This window comes from Salmo trutta, chromosome 28 (assembly GCF_901001165.1).
Source record: "Salmo trutta chromosome 28, fSalTru1.1, whole genome shotgun sequence".
Classification (NCBI taxonomy): domain Eukaryota; kingdom Metazoa; phylum Chordata; class Actinopteri; order Salmoniformes; family Salmonidae; genus Salmo; species Salmo trutta.
The window spans coordinates 39,019,762-39,037,895 of record NC_042984.1 but is presented as its reverse complement, the minus strand read 5'-3'; the positions used below and the strand labels follow the sequence as shown (position 1 = coordinate 39,037,895).

The 18,134-nt window shown below is 42.7% G+C and overlaps 2 protein-coding genes across 4 annotated transcripts in view; one reads left to right on the top strand and one right to left on the bottom strand.

The window, feature by feature from the left end:
- Nucleotides 1–4,541: 4,541 nt before the first annotated feature.
- Nucleotides 4,542–6,577, top strand: spmip11 (sperm microtubule inner protein 11). 2 transcript variants are annotated; one of them, XM_029719951.1, is made up of 4 exons: nucleotides 4,547–5,072; nucleotides 5,582–5,800; nucleotides 5,891–6,029; nucleotides 6,124–6,577. In XM_029719951.1, exons 1-4 carry the CDS (start codon nucleotides 4,982–4,984, stop codon nucleotides 6,170–6,172), a joined length of 498 nt encoding a protein of 165 aa, XP_029575811.1. In that variant the 5' UTR covers nucleotides 4,547–4,981; the 3' UTR covers nucleotides 6,173–6,577. The 2 variants fall into 2 exon arrangements, with proteins under 2 accessions (XP_029575812.1, XP_029575811.1); XM_029719952.1 differs by lacking the exon at nucleotides 5,582–5,800 and having other exon boundaries at nucleotides 4,542–5,072.
- A 2,906-nt stretch (nucleotides 6,578–9,483) lies between these two features.
- adcy6a (adenylate cyclase 6a) overlaps nucleotides 9,484–18,134 on the bottom strand; it is a 58,334-nt gene continuing 49,683 nt past the window's right edge. For both annotated transcript variants that reach the window (XM_029719948.1, XM_029719949.1), the window contains exons 6-23: nucleotides 17,336–17,447; nucleotides 17,087–17,214; nucleotides 16,717–16,875; nucleotides 16,510–16,651; nucleotides 15,905–16,033; nucleotides 15,580–15,608; nucleotides 15,267–15,414; nucleotides 15,040–15,137; nucleotides 14,842–14,929; nucleotides 14,630–14,746; nucleotides 14,379–14,537; nucleotides 14,067–14,242; nucleotides 13,912–13,965; nucleotides 13,601–13,733; nucleotides 13,226–13,489; nucleotides 12,836–13,040; nucleotides 12,490–12,614; nucleotides 9,484–10,655 (exon numbers count right to left, since the gene is read on the bottom strand). In XM_029719948.1, the coding sequence (XP_029575808.1) occupies nucleotides 10,527–10,655; nucleotides 12,490–12,614; nucleotides 12,836–13,040; nucleotides 13,226–13,489; nucleotides 13,601–13,733; nucleotides 13,912–13,965; nucleotides 14,067–14,242; nucleotides 14,379–14,537; nucleotides 14,630–14,746; nucleotides 14,842–14,929; nucleotides 15,040–15,137; nucleotides 15,267–15,414; nucleotides 15,580–15,608; nucleotides 15,905–16,033; nucleotides 16,510–16,651; nucleotides 16,717–16,875; nucleotides 17,087–17,214; nucleotides 17,336–17,447 (2,395 nt within the window). In that variant the 3' untranslated portion in view covers nucleotides 9,484–10,526. The remainder of the gene's footprint in view (nucleotides 10,656–12,489; nucleotides 12,615–12,835; nucleotides 13,041–13,225; nucleotides 13,490–13,600; nucleotides 13,734–13,911; nucleotides 13,966–14,066; nucleotides 14,243–14,378; nucleotides 14,538–14,629; nucleotides 14,747–14,841; nucleotides 14,930–15,039; nucleotides 15,138–15,266; nucleotides 15,415–15,579; nucleotides 15,609–15,904; nucleotides 16,034–16,509; nucleotides 16,652–16,716; nucleotides 16,876–17,086; nucleotides 17,215–17,335; nucleotides 17,448–18,134) is intronic.

Here is an 18,134-nt window from a genome sequence, read left to right as displayed (position 1 = left end):
TGGTTTCCCACCCTTACTATTTTCTCCCACATCTGGGCAAGTCTTAGAGCCAGAGTTCTTGAGCTGATAAAATAGCTTTTTGGCAGAATATAGATTTAAAAAGTAGATGAGTAATTATAAACTGCCAATCCAAATTCTAATGAAAGTGAAATAAATTGAACATAGACGTTGTGCAAGTACCATGTGACATTTTTGCAGCTTAGCTTCTCTTTAAGTTTGAGGCTTCTGAGATGTCACCATATTTCTTCTGAGTGAACAGGAATAAGAAAAATAATGCAAAGATTGCTATGTCATTTTTAAATTTTTTTTTTTTACATACACCGGATAGCTGCAGTGAAATGTGTTGTTTTTTACAGGGTCAGCCATAGTGCAAATTAGGGTTAAAGGGCAATTCCACCCCTTTTCATCATCATTTTCACTATCTCCAGCACAATACGAGTGTCAACATATGTGAAATAGCACATTTCTAGAAAAAATATAATGTGAAAAAGTTCTACCCTATGACATCACCAAAAGTTAACAGTGATTTTCAAAAGAGTTATTTTCAAACACCATGAGATTCGGGGTGAGCAAGAAAATACCCTCCTTTGGGCTAGAAACCCATTGCAGGTTTTGAAAATTGCTGGTTTTTTGCTTTCAAGCCTACCCTGTAATGTCACAGAGAAGCATTTTTTTAGGACCTTTTTTCTTATCTTTTTACCCACAGATCATAGAAACGCACTGTTTTCAAATAAGTAGACACTGGTTTGGTGTTGAAGATGAGGTTGTAAAGTGGCAGAATTGCCCTTTAAGTGCCTTGCTCAAGGACACAGCGACATATTTTTCACCTTTTGGAAGTTACAAGCCTGAAACCTTGAACATAGACTGCTGACACCCTGTGGAAGCCATAGGAATTGCACCCTGGGAGCTAAAATTCAGTATGCCCTGTCGTGTCTTTGGGGTACCATTAAACTGAAGACATGTTTATCAATTAACTCCCTGTAATTATTATCACGCGATTAAACTGATTAATCGTTTAATTGTAATTAACTAGGAGATCGGGGCACCAACGAAAATATTCAGATTACAAAGTTATAATTTTCCTAATATAACTTTCCTATATTATAGTATAGGCCGATTATCTTCTGGTTTAAATGGTGTATTTTACCTCGCGTTCAGTCTCATTCCAAACGTCGTAAATTGTTGTATCTGCACGAACCCAGTCTTTACTAAAATCATCCATACATCAATTGTCTTAAAATCATTTATTTACTACACTAAGTAATTAACAGAAAACATACAAACAGTAATTATCGTCACAAAGGATTGGTAGGGTAATGTGCCCTAATGACTAACAGGCATGGCTGGTCTGTTAGACAATGGGTCATAAACGGTCAGCTGAGGAGGTACACAGAGTTCATTAATATTAACAATTGACAATTGAACGCTCACTCATTCGGGAACAATTGCAATCAATATATATTTACGCTCAGTGTGTCGTCGGGATCCTTGTTCGAGCGTCGTTCTGATGGAGAGTTCTCTCTCTCTCTCTCTCTCTCTCTCTCTCTCTCTCTCTCTCTCTCTCTCTCTCGGTTAGAATGGATCTTTCAAAGCGACATTCATTAATGTCGTTATAGAATGGATGTTTCGTTGGTCTTCGCGTTCAATGATATAATTTACTTAGCTGCAGACTAATAATTAATATCAAAGACTTATTCTTATTCTGTCGGTATCAATAATCTAAAAGTTAACCACGTGGTATAGTTCACTTTCAGTAGAGGAATTGGATGGTAAAACCTATTGGCCATGGAGTGGAGGCCTGGTCTGAAGAAAGTAAATCAGGGTATAGTTTTATAGTGACCCTAGAACAGGCTTGTCAAATGACGCCTGGTCCTGTCTGTGTCCCTGGGGGGTGTGCCGATGACTGAGTTAAGCTTGGTACAGAAATACAATTCTATCACATTAACATCAGTACATAGCATCTCAATGTATTACAAATAGCTTTATCCTTATTAATACATTTTATACAACCATTATGATGCAAGTCTCATCGCTGAGGCTATTATATAAACAGTTTTATGGTAATATGGCTATATTGTCTCTTCTGAGTATCACAAAATTGTACCAAGCGGACCAGTTCGTAGCTGGATTCTTCACCAATCTTCCATACCTTCTCCAGAACATAAAATGTCGTTCAGTTCTCCAATTCTATGAGTTGGAAGAATTTCCTTTGTCTCTCTATGAAACATGTGGTAGGAGATTCTCCTCTTAGAGTTTTTACAACCCTTTCACACAGGGCCTGGGTGGTTGGGGAAGGTAGGTTGGGGGATGGTACAAAGGGGAGGGGGTCAACTGTCCTCCCTGTACCCAAAGAGGCCAACGTCATGACAGCCCCTATACTTTCCATTGTAAGAGCATGGTCTCTCAAAAAACAAAAATTCTGGTTGGTTTTTCTTTGGATTTTCTCCTACCATATCTATTGTGTTATATTCACCTACATTGTTTTAACATTTCTACAAACTTCAAAGTGTTGTCTTTCCAATGGTATGCATATCCTGGCTTCAGGGCCTGAGCAACAGGCAGTTTACTTTGGGCACGTCATTCAGGCGGAAATTGAGAAAAAAGGGGCCTAGTTGGAAACATTTGTGGTCTATTTATTGTGTGCCTTCTGAACCACTATAAAGAACGTTTGTCACAGTGCCTACAATAAACACAGTACATGCATTATTTGAAATAAGATGTTAAACTGGCAAATAGAGCACAATGTGATTTTTTTTCTCTCTCTCTTTCTTCTTCTTTTTTAAAATAGTAATATGTTTCCTTAGTCATTGTGGTCTTAGTTTAAATTTGTGTTGCTGTTCTTGTCCATTAGTGTTCAGTATTTTGCCATGTTCTACACTGCTGCTTCTTCAACAGATGATTTTATTTAACTAGGCAAGTCAGTTAATAAGAACAAACTCTTATTTAGAATGACAGCCTAGGAACAGTGGATTGTTCAGATTATTAACCTTGTCAGCTCATGGATTTGATCTGGCAACCTTTCAGTTACTGTTCCAACACTCTAACCACTAGGCTACCTGTCACTAATGGGGATCCAAATACAATCTTCTCACCATATCATCATTCTTAATGTGCCTGTTGTTACATCTTCCCTGCTCACCTTTTGTCTCAAGCACATTGTTCGATTTTTTTCAATAACGGAACAAGAAGAACATCTGTCAAAATGCAATTATATCTGGACGTTTTGTAACGTCTCAACCTTTTGAACAGACCCCTGCTTCTTCGCCCAGGCTCCACGGCAAAGTCTAAATGGGATACTTGGGACGGTTAATGTAAGGGTTATGTAAGGGTAGGGTTGGTTAAAACCTATTAAGGATCCGCCCCTTTTTTCAATTTTTGCCTAAAATGACATACCCAAATCTAACTGTCTGTAGCTCAGGACCTGAAGCAAGGATATGCATATTCTTGATACCATTTGAAAGGAAACACTTTGAAGTTTGTGGAAATGTTAAATGAATGTAGGAGAATATAAAAGATTAGATCTGGTAAAAGATAATTCAAAGAAAGAAACATGCATTTTTTTGTACCATCATCTTTGAAATGCAAGAGAAAGGCCATAATGTATTATTCCAGCCCAGGAGCAATGTAGATTTTGGCCACTAGATGGAACCAGTGTATGTGCACATTTTTAGACTGATCCAATGAACCATTGCATTTAGTTCAACATTTTGTATCAAGACTGCCCAAATGTGCCTAATTGGGTTATTAATACATTTTCAAGTTCATAACTGTGCACTCTCCTCAATAGCATGGTATTATTTCACTGTAATAGCTACTGTAAATGTCTTGTTACTTACAACCTCATGCTAAGGTGACAAAGCGAAAATGAAGAGTTTCCATCAACCTCACCCGCAATGTAGATATCAAAGAACGCCGCAGTTCGCGGGTAGAGTAGTGGGTCAAACCATTCACATCAGGTAAAGGTGTGATGTAAATAAAGTTTCCTTTCATTATGTGTTGTTGAATTCATAAGAATATTTGCTGCCATTGTAGTAAGGTTAGCATAGGAGAGGTCTTCAGACTTATCATTTATGTATTATTTTCTTTGAAAGAACAACTAGTGGGTTTTGAGTGCTTCTCCCTTATTTGGGAAGTTGGTCTGCCTGCTCCTCAGTCTGAGAGAGATATTCTGAGAGCAGGTTTGTGTCTCCTTTCTCTGTATATAAAAACTGTTTAAAACTGTCACAATAGTGTCTTTGGAAAACGGGTTCATATATCCCAAAGTCAATAGCGAATGTGATTTTCTTACAACCTTTAAAGGTTTATATAAAAAGGGTTGTGCTTGTGCTCTGTATTTATCGATTAATATCACTTCACATTGAGGGCATATATCATTACTTTTGCTCATATCTAAAATATATATTGTGTCCTACCTAACCAGTGAACGTGTGGCTGTGACCGTCCTGTCATCACTGTTTGATATCTTTTATTGCAGGTATGCTTTTCTGCTTTTTTTTTTAACAACGCATGTATACAATACGATCACTTTGTGGATTGAGTCTGAGAGATATTCTGAGAACAGTGAACGTGTGGCTGTGACCGTCCTGTCAATGTCTGTCATCACTGTTTGATATCTTTTACTGCAGATCAAAACCGAGTCCACCTGAAGTGTGGGTGTCCGTGTGCCTTTCTTCTGAGGGGCTATGTGACGTTGGTTACACTAATCACATTAGCCGACGTTAGCTCAACCGTCCCGCGGGGGACTCACCGATCCTGTAGACTGGTTGGGTTTAGGGATGTTAGAGACGTGCCAAGGATTCAAAATAGAGCTAACCCTGGCTCCACCCACTGATAGCCGGAAGTCCAGCTGATGGGTGGCACTTGTTACCATGGTTCCGTGTAAAACAGAACACATTGTGATTTATTTACAGAGCGCTTGCTTGCCTTGCCCACGTTTTTATGCTATCCTGGACATTCAGACTGTTGCTGGCGACAGGACTTGATGGCTTTCTTCAGGATAACAAATTTGGGCTATCAAAATCCCATCGGAGACAAGATGCTAGTGAATCCACGAGCGTCTGCTTCCCACCGCGGTGAGTGACAAGTGCTTTGTTAATTCTATCTACGTTAACGTTAGCTAGCTATTTAGCTAAGAGCCTTTGGTTTGGGCAATTCCATAGTAACGGAATTACGCTGTGATTCAGACGTTAGACGTTAAAATGTAGCCATACCAAACAAAAAACATTGATTTCAAAGTTTAACAAACACTATAACTCTACTATGCACAAGGATGACTTTTAACAATTTCCAAAGACATTTTTACAAAAACACATTTACCGGAAGAACAGTGCAGATAAATGTAGTAACAATAAAATTGAGGGACATTTTACCGTAATTCTGTTACCAAGCTGTGCATCTGCATCTTTTTTTAAAATGTTTTACCTTACTTGGTTATTATTTCTAAATAGGAACATTTTAGCTAAATGTTCAATTATTATAACAAGCAAAATAATTCCACTTTTGTCAGTCTGTAAATTGTGATATAAGCTTTTTTTCATAACTGTGTTAGTTAATATGTGCTGACATGGATAATCATTTGAAGGTAAAAGCACGCCAGACTCCCTGACCTTTACAGATGAGGTTGATTTAAGGAGCAGTACCAAACAGTCAAGACTGCCCCCTATACAAGCCCAGAGGGGACCCCCAAAATGCACTGATACCTGCAGCATCTACAACCAGCCACCTCCCTTCAGCTCAGACATACACCAGGGGAGCCAGGAGCGATACAGAGAGATGCTCAAACGGGTTCAGACACCCAGATGTCAGTTTATGTGACTTCTTTTTGCATTAATTGAATACACTTATCATCCCTAGGATCAGTATTGACTGACATGGGCTCTCTCTTCCCTAGCCCCCAACCAGCTGTACTCAGTGCCCCTGACAGACAGCCAGCAGTGTGGATGGTGGATGCCCAATGGAGGCCAAGGAAATACGCAGGAACGCTGGACCCAAGTCAAACGATTCCCCCGCAAGAACAGTGAGATGACGAAGTGAGTGTCATGTCTGACTTTAGCTTTACAATTTGTTTCTTGAAGTCAGATCTGTCAGTGGCCTGTTCTCACTCTACCTACTGTTTTTCCTCAGGTTTGTGAAAGAGATGTCAATGACGGACCGGGAGTTCAGCTTATTCTGATTTCCTGTGGTTTCCTGTGGTTTGATAAACAGACACTTTTGTCATAGCATGCTATTTGTTTGGGAGCTACTGTATCATGTTGTCAATTGAAGTCTGCCTTTCAACTGGTACAATTGAGCTGTTACCTCCCTCCAGAGGAATGAAATGGTAATACCCACAAGGAAAGAATAGAGAGTTTTGTTTCAGTAATTAGCTACTGTCACTCAGTAAGACCATTCAGTAGACCTTAGATCATTCAGGAGGCCTTGGGGATAGTAACTGCATATCTGGGATCAGGTATATTGTTACTGAATAGTGTCTAGCTGCCAAATATTTCATAGTGTGTTTGTATTTTTGGTAAAGCTTGTATTTTGCATAATTTCAGTACATTAATTAAAGCAATAAAATTATAACACAAGGAAAACATTTAGTTATCTTTAAAACTGTTTTCTAAATTAGCTAACATTACAGTATCATTATTAGAACATATGAGGTCAAAGGAATATCCAGATATGTTTTTTTGATATTACTGGAACATTATTAGGCACAAGTCATTTTTTACTTTCTGTCAGTACACTTTTGGCAGCACAACTGGCCTTAAGACATTCATTATGTTTACCCTATCCTAAATCCTCCCTCACGTAGTAGCATCCGTCCCTGTTCTCTCGTATGCAGTGCGCTTTAACTTGCTAGTCCCTTTCCAATATGCACGTGTAAATGTAATGATCTGGGAGAGAGCCACTACCTGAGGAGCGATGCTGTTTCCGATTACAGGGTCATTGAGTGAGTCAGTCAACACACGCACCCATCTCAATGGTGGCCTTTAAAAATTCAGAGGACGTGGCTGTAGCTACCAAGTTTCTGTATGTTTAGCACTGTAACTCCTTCATGATAGTGCATGGAGGAACAGAGCTATGAATCCTCTCATGTATGAAAGTTTGTGGGTATTTGTGGCTGCTCGCTCTCAACATCATCTAAGGCATCATTGGTCAACATCTGCTCAATGACAATCAGCCAATGGTAATCCCAGTTTTTACAGCAGGTAAAGAAAGCTGCACTAATACCACATAAAACTAATTAAAACAGCCATTGATTTTAGATTTTTTTTTTATTCAAGGGGAAATATTATTTTTCTCTTTGTCAAAGTCCTCAACTCTTGTCCTTCAACTCAGGGGTAGAAAACAAACTAACAAAAAGCAAAGGGTTCGAAAAGGGTTCATTAGGCCTGAACAAAACACTGTTTCAGTAGTACTGGGACAACCCTCTTCCCCTGTCCCCTAAAAACATCCCAAGAGTCAACAATCAACCTCCACCCAACCCAAAGACAGGACAGCCCATAGAAATAGAATGGACACAACGTGCATAATCTTACTTACCACATCCATTCTATGTATTATATTTCTATGTGAATCACTCTTAGTTGGTCACCTATGTCATTTATCGACCCCATGACCTTTACTGTTGCCTGGCGGTCCCACACGCTCAAAGCCAAATATCACTGCACTGGGAGGGACCAATAACATGAGGCAGCATTAGCTTGCTTTGGTACGAACATGATCAACTGTTACTGTAGTTGCCATAGTTAAGTATGGTAGAGAGAGGAACGATGACTGGGGTGTTTTGAGGATGTTATGGGGAAACGTGAAATCAAAATGAACTAAATGAAGTCAGTGTTGTGTCAATGCTAAGGTCAGTAAATGATTTATATTAGCTTTCACAGGCTCTCTCTACCCTTCCCTCTCTTTCTCTCCCTCACTCTCTGTATAACATACTGTGAAACTCAGATGTGGCAATCAGGCACAGTTCCTGCTAACACTATTCTCCAGTGGCTTGTTCAATTAAGGCCGAGTTCAAGTAGGAAATACTGCTCACGCTGCTGATTGTGTCCCGTCTCTCTGCCCTGAAGTCCGATAGGAAGGGGATCAGCTCACAACCTGACTGAGTTGAGTCTTGAAGTAGTGTTTGCTCAATAAAAATGTACAGTGTATAATTTGTTTATCTGCGTGTAAACACTTCAGTCCTTCGCGATTGGGGAATATGCACCACTTTGATGCAAAAGCGACAGCTAATGGGTATGTGTCAGCAGGTCTAGAGCCAGTGTTTGAATACTGTAGGGTGGTGAGGAAACAGCGCTGAGTGAGTTGGCTGCAGTTGATCAGTTGGTGCCAATGAGCTTGAGCTTACGTCTGGCATTTTAAAAGAAAGCGTTCTGCTCTTTGATCCTTATCGTTGGAATGGAAATATCATAATAAGCATAATAATGAATCATAATTCTAATCATAATAATAATAACAGCCATAAGAATAATGCAAATGATGAATACAGAGGTGATACAAGATACCCAACGTTAAAACAAAATGAAAAATGAAAAGAGGATAGTACAATCAGACATGCTTTAGAGAAGTTAAGTTTGGCAAGAAAGCAGTTTGTCGTATTATAAAAACCTCACAGTGAAAATAGTTATGGGCCTTCAAGATGACAAAGCACAGTATTCAGTAATAATTATTTTCCTCATCAATCTACACACAACACCCCATACTGACAAAGCAAATACAGGTTTTATATATATTTTTTAAAACTATCACATTTACATAAGTAATCAGACCCTTTACTCAGTACTTTGCTGAAGCACCTTTGGCAGTGATTACATCCTTGAGTCTTCTTTGGTATGACGCTACAAGCTTGGCACACCTGTATTTGGGGAGTTTCTCCCATTCTCCTCTGCAGATCCTCTCAAGCTCTGTCAGGTTGGATGGGGAGCGTCACTGCACAGGTATTTTCAGGTCTCTCCAGAGATGTTTAATCAGGTTCAAGTCCGGACTCTGACTGGGCCACTCAAGAACATTCAGAGACTTGTCCCGAAGCCACTCCTGCGTTATCTTGGCTGTGTTCTTAGGGTCGTTGTCCTGTTGGAAGGTGAACCTTCACCCCAGTCTGAGGTCCTGAGCACTCTGGAGCAGGATTTCAATCAAGGATCTCTCTGTCCTTTGCTCCGTTCATCTTTCCCTCGATCCTGACTAGACTCCCACTCCCTGCCGCTGAAAAACAGGTGGACTCCAATCAAGTTTTGAGTCCATAGCAAAGGGCCTGAATACTTATGTAAATAAGGTATTTCTGTTTTTTTCTAATTACGAAATTTGCCATTATGGGGGATTGCGTGTAGATTGATGAGGATTTTTATGTATTTAATACATTTTAGAATAAGGCTGTAATGTAACAAAATGTGGAAAAAGTGAAGGAGTCTGAATACTTTCTGAATGCACTGTATATATGCACCACTGCATCTAATGTCCAGATTTTCTCCTCGATGGTTCTGGGACATCTTTTTTTAGTTTTGAGTCTTCATTTCCACATACAGTTGACCGTATATGCCTTTATGGCCACGACGTATACAGCTGTGCCTTGGGTGCTCAAGCTCTGAGCTGTTATAGCTGGACTGAGCCATGGAGCGGGGAACCAATCTGACAAGGGTTTTGGAGGAGGGGGACCATCATCCTGGGTGAAACTGCTATTCCCTCTCATTTTGTTGAACCTTCTCCCCGGACTTAAAAATGGCTTCCAAGCCACTATTTACTATTGAATTACATGTTTTAGAGATGGGGCAGAGTAATCCTACAGATGTCATCGATGATAAACTGTGCTTGACCTCAAAATGAATGTTGTTACACATTTTGCCCATACTGAGAAATAGCCTTTGACAGCACTGAAGTACAAAGACTGAGGGTATTGCCGTGCAACAGATTGAGTTAGTGATAATGGCAGACTTCTGCGAGAACATAACAGACAGGTCTTGCCTTGTTTTTTGTAAATACTTTGGTCTTTGGTCAATATTTTCCTTCTCAATTATACACACACAAATATGCATGTACATACACACTTGTAATAAACTGGATATTTGTGCACGTATGTATTCACACTTTTTCATAAAGGACTTTTTGCACAAAACATCAAGATTAAAATAAATAAGTAACCCAGAAATAAAACATGAGTACCTGTTTCATAGTTATCCTGAAATCAAAAATGACCAAAAAAATCACACAAAATGAAGAAAATAAAAAAAGTAGTCTTATATACAGCTTTTTCCTTCTTTTGACAAAAAAAAAGGCGTTGCTTTAAATATACACACTTTGCAACTTTCAAGTAGCCTGAGAGAGAGGCTAGACATGAGAAAAACACTCGTCCTTCCAAAACATGGCTGCCACACAAGAACACTTTCCTTCTCAAGTCCTGGAGTCTCACAGTCTTTTCTCTTTGCTCGGGTTTCAAGTGATGGCGTCGCTAGTTGTTAGCTGCTAGCTCGCGGTGCGAGTCCTCCCTCAGTAGTGCTGCCGTGTCCTTGCAGTGGGAATGGTCCTGGCTAGCGCTGCCACGGCTGCTAACTATTGGGCGGTCCATCATTCAGGAAGTAGGTCGTCATTTCCCCTTTACCCTTGACCTTAACGACCCCACGACACTCCAGAACGTATCCTATATCTGAAAGCACCTGGTGGAGGTCTGTGGTCACCTGAGGAGAGAGTGGAAAAATAAATAACAGCAATAAAAAGTTGTTGGCTAAAATGCCAGGTGAGACATTTTTTTGTACTATGCCCATGTGACCTACTTGTTGTGTGTACAGTCATGGCCAAAAGTTTTGAGAATGACACAAATATTAATTTTCACAAAGTCTGTTGCCTCAGTTTCTTTGATGGCAATTTTCATATACTCCAGAATGTTATGAAGAGTGATCAGATGAATTGCAATTAAGTCCCTCCTTGCCATGCAAATGAACTGAATCCCCAAAAAACATTTCCACTTCATTTCAGCCCTGCCACAAAAGGACCAGCTGACATCATGTCAGTGATTCTCTCGTTAACACAGGTGTGAGTGTTGACGAGGACAAGGCTGGAGATCACTCTGTCATGCTGATTGAGTTCGAATAACAGACTGGAATCTTCAAAAGGAGGGTGGTGCTTGGAATCATTGTTCTTCCTCTGTCAACCATGGTTACCTGCAAGGAAACACGTGCCGTCATCATTGCTTTGCACAAAAAGGGCTTCACAAGCAAGGATATTGCTGCCAGTAAGATTGCACCTAAACCAACCATTTATCGGATCATCAAGAACTTCAAGGAGAGCGGTTCAATTGTTGTGAAGAAGGCTTCAGAGCGCCCAAGAAAGTCCAGCAAGTGCCAGGACCGTCTCCTAAAGTTGATTCAGCTGTGGGATCGGGGCACCACCAGTACAGAGTTTGCTCAGGAATGGCAGCAGGCAGGTGTGAGTGCATCTGTACGCACAGTGAGGCGAAGACTTTTGGAGGATGGCCTGGTGTCAAGAAGGGCAGAAAAGAAGCCACTTCTCTCCAGGAAAAACATCAGGGACAGACTGATATTCTGTAAAAGGTATCGGGATTGGACTGCTGAGGACTGGGGTAAAGTCATTTTCTCTGATGAATCCCCTTTCCGATTGTTTGGGGCATCCGGAAAAAAGCTTGTCCGGAGAAGACAAGGTGAGCGCTACCATCAGTCCTGTGTCATGCCAACAGTAAAGCATCCTGAGACCAGTCATGTGTGGGGTTGCTTCTCAGCCAAGGGAGTGGGCTCACTCACAATTTTGCCTAAGAACACAGCCATGAATAAAGGTTTTTCCAGCATGATGGAGCACCTTGCCATAAGGCAAAAGTCATAATTAAGTGGCTCGGGGAACAAAACATCAATATTTTGGGTCCATGGCAAGAAAACTCCCCAGACCTTAATCCTATTAAGAACTTATGGTCAATCCTCAAGAGGCGGGTGGACAAACAAAAACCCACAAATTCTGACAAACTCCAAGCATTGATTATGCAAGAATGGGCTGCCATCAGTCAGGATGTGGCCCAGAAGTTAATTGACAGCATGCCAGGGCAGATTGCAGAGGTGTTGAAAAAGAAGGGTCAACACAGCAAATATTGACACTTTGCATCAACTTCATGTAATTGTCAATAGAAGCCTTTGACACTTAAGGAAATGCTTGTAATTATACTTCAGTATTCCATAGTAACATCTGACAAAAATATCTAAAGACATTGAAGCAGCAAACTTTGTGGAAATTAATATTTGAGTCATTCTCAAATATTTGGCCACGACTGTATGTACTCACATGTATATGTAACTGATAGATGCACACACACGCACACTACGTGTTTAATGATTATAAAAGCATGTAAATTGTCAAGTATTTTGTCTGTAATGTCTTTTTCGTTGTGTCGGACCCCAGTAAGACTAGCTGTCGCCATTGGCGTCGGCTAATGGGGATCTTAATGCAAAAAAACATTAGGGACTGAGTATGAGCTACTGAGTGTTAACTGATTGACATCCTCCATACCTGAATGCGGTCGGGGACTCCTGTGCTGTCCATGCGACTGGCCACGTTGACCGTGTTCCCCCAGATATCGTACTGTGGCTTCCGTGCTCCAATCACCCCTGCCACCACTGGCCCAATGTTCAGACCTGAGAAAAGAGAGCTGGTTATAAACATAGCGGTTATTCATACCAAACTCATGCACCCAACTATATTCTACTCCATGTACTGTCAACCAACTCTCTCTTTGGTCTGCCACACCGGTTTCGATCCCACTCAATTCCTGTCTGTTTCAGAGGTTCATGTGAACTTCAACCTCACCTAGCTTGTTTAAAGCTTTGTTTCGCTTTTTCAGACTGTTTCCCCTCACCTATCTTCATCTGGAAGTTGTTGAAAGAATGCTCGTTGATGTACTTCATCTGCTCCCTCAGTCTCATGGCGTAGTCGGCCAGCGCTGTGATGTGGGAGCGACCCTTACGGTCGTAGGTGGAGTCGTTGAGACCTGAGGCGGCCATGTAGGTGCTGCCGATGGTCTTGATCTTCTCCAGCTGACGGAACTTCTCCTCACTGATGATCTTAGAGCAGGACAACACACACAGGCTCAGGTTTGAGACAGACCAAAAAAGTATCCTGTTTAAATGCATGAGGCCAAAGATGATAGTACCGAAAATTCACCAAAGGGCAAAAGACACTGAAATAACAATGATACTTAGCGTCCAAAATCCCATAGGCTACCCTCCCCTATCCTCTCCCTCTTTACCTCGTCAAAGTCGGCGATGATCTCGTTGAGCAGCCGGAGACACTCCACTCCCTCGTTGTTGGCTTCCAGCTCCACGTAGAACTCAGAGAAGTTGGAGATGGAGGCGAACATGACGGCCACACACTCACAGGACTGGTAGTAGAGCTCGTCGTTCCTTCGCTCTCGCGCCAGGAAGTGAGCGGCCACGTCCTTGGGCAGGATGTTGTGGAGGAGGCGGCGGTTGTACGCCTGCAGCTCCTCCATCTCCTCCTTCTCTTCTGTGGCCTGGAAGGAGGACGTGAGGGAGCAATGTTAAGATAGGCGGGGGGACATCTTACGTTACACTGCTCTGCTGTAGCCAAGGAAGTGGAGTGCTCCCCTGTAGGCTCATGGTACCTGTAGTTTCCAGAGGAAGTCGAGGCGTGACGTGGACTCCACCTGCTGGGCGTGGAGGTAGAGCGCCAGCACAAACACAGTGAGAATCACAGGAGTCATGACCCTCAGGGAAACTTTGGTCTCACTGAATGGGCTGCAGAGAGACGGAAGAGGAGGTCAGAGAGAAATTGCTAGAAAGAAAACAAAGAAAGACACAAACCAAACCGCAGACAGACGGAGTTAGTCAAAGAAAGAGAAACTGGGTCATACACACATCCCTACACAGATCTAAAAAAAATGATTTCAGAAAAGCTTTTGAATCCAAAACGTACCACTCGTCTGTAGTTTCATTGAAACCGGACCATTGAATAGTTTCATTGAAATCACTGGAGGTTAGAGATAAGAAAAGGGTTTAGTCAAATCCACATTGAAAAGAAGACATGTTACGACCACGTTGCGCCCTCCTGAACGCAGCCCCAGTACTCACAGGGCATTGGAGGTGACGAAGAGGTCAGCGTTGTCGAACAGCGCCACCTGTGGCCACTCCACCAGCAGCAGGAAGGTGAGCTGGATGAGCAGCATGAGGGCCAGCTTCCCTATACTGCTGATCTGTAGGAACACTGAACACGCCAGCAGGGTCAGCAGCACACTGTAGCTGAAATACTGAGGGAGAGAAGGACAGAGAGAATTTGTCAACTTTTCGTCTTCATTGATTGATTGTCAGATTGATCTGTTATGACGAAGAACATAAAGGCAGTTTCTGGTCCATATAATCGGCATCAGTGACACACCCACTCACCTCTGGGAAGGGACATGAGGGGCCCTGGCTCGGGCAGATCTCTAGACCCCCGTCTACAGACACAGACAGGTTGCGGATGAGACATGGCGTCACCATGGCAACAGAGATGTTCAGCTCCCGGGAGATACAGACCACCAAGCTCTCTGTGTCACAGGCAAACTACAACAGAGGAGACACACACAAACATGTTCATTTGTGTGTGTGTGTGTGTGTATATGTGTGTGCGTGTGTGTCAATCTGTTTAGTCTCACCATGTTGACAAAGGCAGAGATGAAGACGAGGATGATGGTGAACACCCCCATCAGAGTGCTGTTGGTACGAGACTGGACTATCTTCTTTGACACTGTCTGCATCGCAGCTGGAAACAGCTGCAAGAGAGGAGGAATAAAGGAAAGAAAGTTTAGTGTCCGGAATGCACGTGGGTGTGTACACGTGGTAATGTGTGTGTTGTGGAGGTTCCTACCTTAACGCAGGAATATATGGCACAGATGAAGAGGATGTTGGCGAGGATGATGAAGATACTGATGTAGATCCCTAGCATGACCGGGGTGCTGCAGGAGAAGACACACAGACGGAGGACTCAGAAACGTGTACGCGTGTGAGTGTGTGTGTCTGTGTGTGTGTGTGTGTGTGTGTGTGTGTGTGTGTGTGTGTCACTCACTGTGGAAATATGACAATCTGGATGAAGGAGATGAAACAGAAGACCAGGAGAGTACAAGCTACGTAACCCCCAAAGCGATCGTCCACCTTCTTCGAATACTACCAGAGAAACGGATCAAAACCCATTTAAAAACGGACTCAGCAAAAAGCATCAGCAGACTTTGACTGTGGATAGGGACGACACAATGCTCCAGGGATTAACTAAATAAAGCCCAGAGGCGGACAAACCTTTTTTTCCAAGCTGGAGGTCTGGAAGGTGAGCAGGAACTTCTTGACGTGGTCCTTCCTCAGCTGGTCGATGCTGCGGGCGTCGATGGCTCGCCCCAGAAACTCGTCCACCTCGTCCTCGGGGTTCATTGCCTCCTGGGCACCACGGCTGGGAAGGGAGAGAGTAGCGAGGGAGAGAAGAGATGGGTAAAATGGTAAGACCTTTAGAGTACGTGAAAGTGTATCTCGGCGCGTGAGCCTGTCTACCTGGGTGTGTATATAGGTGACTGTATGTGTGTGTATCCCAACAATCCTCAGAGCAATAACCACTCACTTGTCTTTGCTGGATGACTCGTCAATCCCCTGAGAAAGAGAAAGGAAATGAGGATTAACCAACATACAAAAACCCAGAGGAGAGATGTAAAACAGAGGGATTAGGCAATAGATAAAACCCTGGCTGTGAGAGATGCAGCTGGCCCTCAGGAGACAGGAGAGGAGAGAGAGCAGAGACAATTGGTAGACACAGAGCAACATAACGGAGAGACCAGTGGGACACAGAGCTCTCTCAGGAGAGGTGACATTAATGGGTGAGACGATTGAGAGACTATAAGTAGACGCAGGAGAGGTACAGATAAACCGAGAGAGAGGTCTCGTCTCACCATCTGTCTGAAGACTTTGGAGTCCTTGGTCCTGGAGAACCTTGTGTCGGGCACCCAGCGAGGCATCAGGCCCTCGTTGGAGTTGGACCGCGTCCTCTGCATCTTGGCCATCATGGCCTTCTCGTCTTTCTACACATAGGAAAGCACACACAGAGAGAGAGGTTAGACAAATTGATCCGGTGAAACCCTGGTGTGGATTAAAGGGGTGCAACCCAACATAAAAAATACAAAGGTTATTCCTGCCCACTTTTTAAGGCATCCTCAAGTGTTTCTAACCCTGGTGGAAATGTAAAGCTGATTGGAATGTGTGAGAAACATTACTGATCTCTAGTGTCCTGTATAATGATTATGGCTAAATAGAGTACAGCTACGGACCAAAAGATGAATGTTCAAGTCGCGTCGGGGACAACTGTAACATTTTAGCTAACCCTAACCCTTTTCCTAACCTTAACCTAATTCTCCTAACCAGCTATGTTAGTTGTCATAACCTGCTACATAGTCACTTTCGGTCCATAGCGGTACTCCATCTTGCCAAAACTCTGTATACTGTAACAGAACTGTATGTGTGGTGGTTGGCAGGTGTAGGAAATAGTTTTGTTACTAACCCTTTTCTGGCTGCAGCCCAGCACCAGGAAGGTCTCGATGCTGTTCTCCTTCAGGTAAGCGTTCCTCTCCCCTCCGAACCCAGGCTCCACCTCATAATCCCCATTCAGATACTGCAGAGTGGCCTTGGTGATGTGGATCCTCCTGGAAAAGGGACACGAGGTCAGTCTGTGTGTGTGTGTGCGTGTGTGTGTGTGTGTTTCCCTCACCCTGCCTTGCCCCCAGCCTCCATATGGTTGGCTAGTGTGACATCATTGGACCACACGTCAAACTGCCACTTCCTGAGTCCCAGCACCCCACAGTGCACACGGCCACTGTGGATACCCACACGCATGTTCACGTTGACTCCTGTCACCTCTCGCACCAGCCTGCGCGCACACACACACACACACACACACACACACACACACACACACACACACACACACACACACACACACAGAAGATGTATGTTCCATTTCTTTCCAAAAAACACATGATACCCCAACAGGCCGAGGCAATACATTATATATATTTTCATGATTTTTCATGTCTAGAAAATATGCCATCTCCCCACACACAGACGTTCCTCATACTCACGAGATGGCCTCTATCATGTCGACGCCCATCTCCACACAGCAGTGGGCGTGGTCAGCGCGGGGCTCAGGAAGCCCAGACACACAGTAGTAACAGTCGCCCAGGATCTTGATACGGAGACAGTGGTTCTCCTACAGAGAGAGAATCAGCAGTAATGAGAGAGAGAGATTAACACAGGATACTGAATGGAGGAAAATGAACAAAATGGGGAGAAGGTGAAAAGAGAGAGGTGAAAGAGAAATGCTTATTTACTGATGCTAGTTTGTCGAAGCGGGCGAAGAGCTCGTTGAGTGTCATGACCAACTCCTGAGCCGTACACTGAGATGCCAAGCTGGTGAAGCCCTCAATGTCAGCAAACAGAATACTGAGGAAAAAGAGAAAGATAGGCTTGATTATTGATTATTGATTGAATTATCAGATGATCCTTTATCCGCCTGTCTCTGTCTGTGTCTGTGTGTGTGTGTGTGTGTGTGTGTGTGTGTGTGTGTGTGTGTGTGTGTGTGTGTGTGTGTGTGTGTGTGTGTGTGTGTCTGTGTGTGTGTATCTGAGACTTAGTGTGTATAATCAGTGCTTTAATTGAATCTGGGCTGGAGCTTCCTATCTTTGGGGATTATCTTATATTGGCTGCTGGTAATTAAGTATTCCCTTACTATCCTTAATTAGCCTGCTCTCTATCAAACCCTAAGTGAGTGTGTGTGTGTGTGTATGTGTATGTGAATATTGATCTGCAAGTAACACTTCATTTTTTAACTAATTACTCAGAGATCGATAGCACTAGAAAGACCATATTTTAGGACAAATAACTCATATATGTCCTCTACCATTAGCAACTATAATTTCATTTTTAGGGTAAATTAGTTGAAATTAAATAGACCAAGAACAGAAATACCGCAATGTTACTTTTGTACTTGCTGGCGGGGCGGGAGTAACAGTCTTGGGGCGGAAATAACATCTGGCGAGAAGTGCACAATATCTGTCTTATCTCCCTGTTTCTGGTTTGTGATGCTTGTTACTTTCAACAAATGTACTATCAGCCATCATTTCATGTTTG

Coding starts and splice junctions, on each gene's coding strand:
- spmip11 (XM_029719951.1), top strand. CDS start 4,982: ATGGCTTTCTTCAGGATAACAAATTTGGGCTATCAAAATCCCATCGGA. Junction 5,073..5,581: donor AGCGTCTGCTTCCCACCGCG/GTGAGTGACAAG, acceptor AATCATTTGAAG/GTAAAAGCACGCCAGACTCC. Junction 5,801..5,890: donor ACGGGTTCAGACACCCAGAT/GTCAGTTTATGT, acceptor TCTCTTCCCTAG/CCCCCAACCAGCTGTACTCA.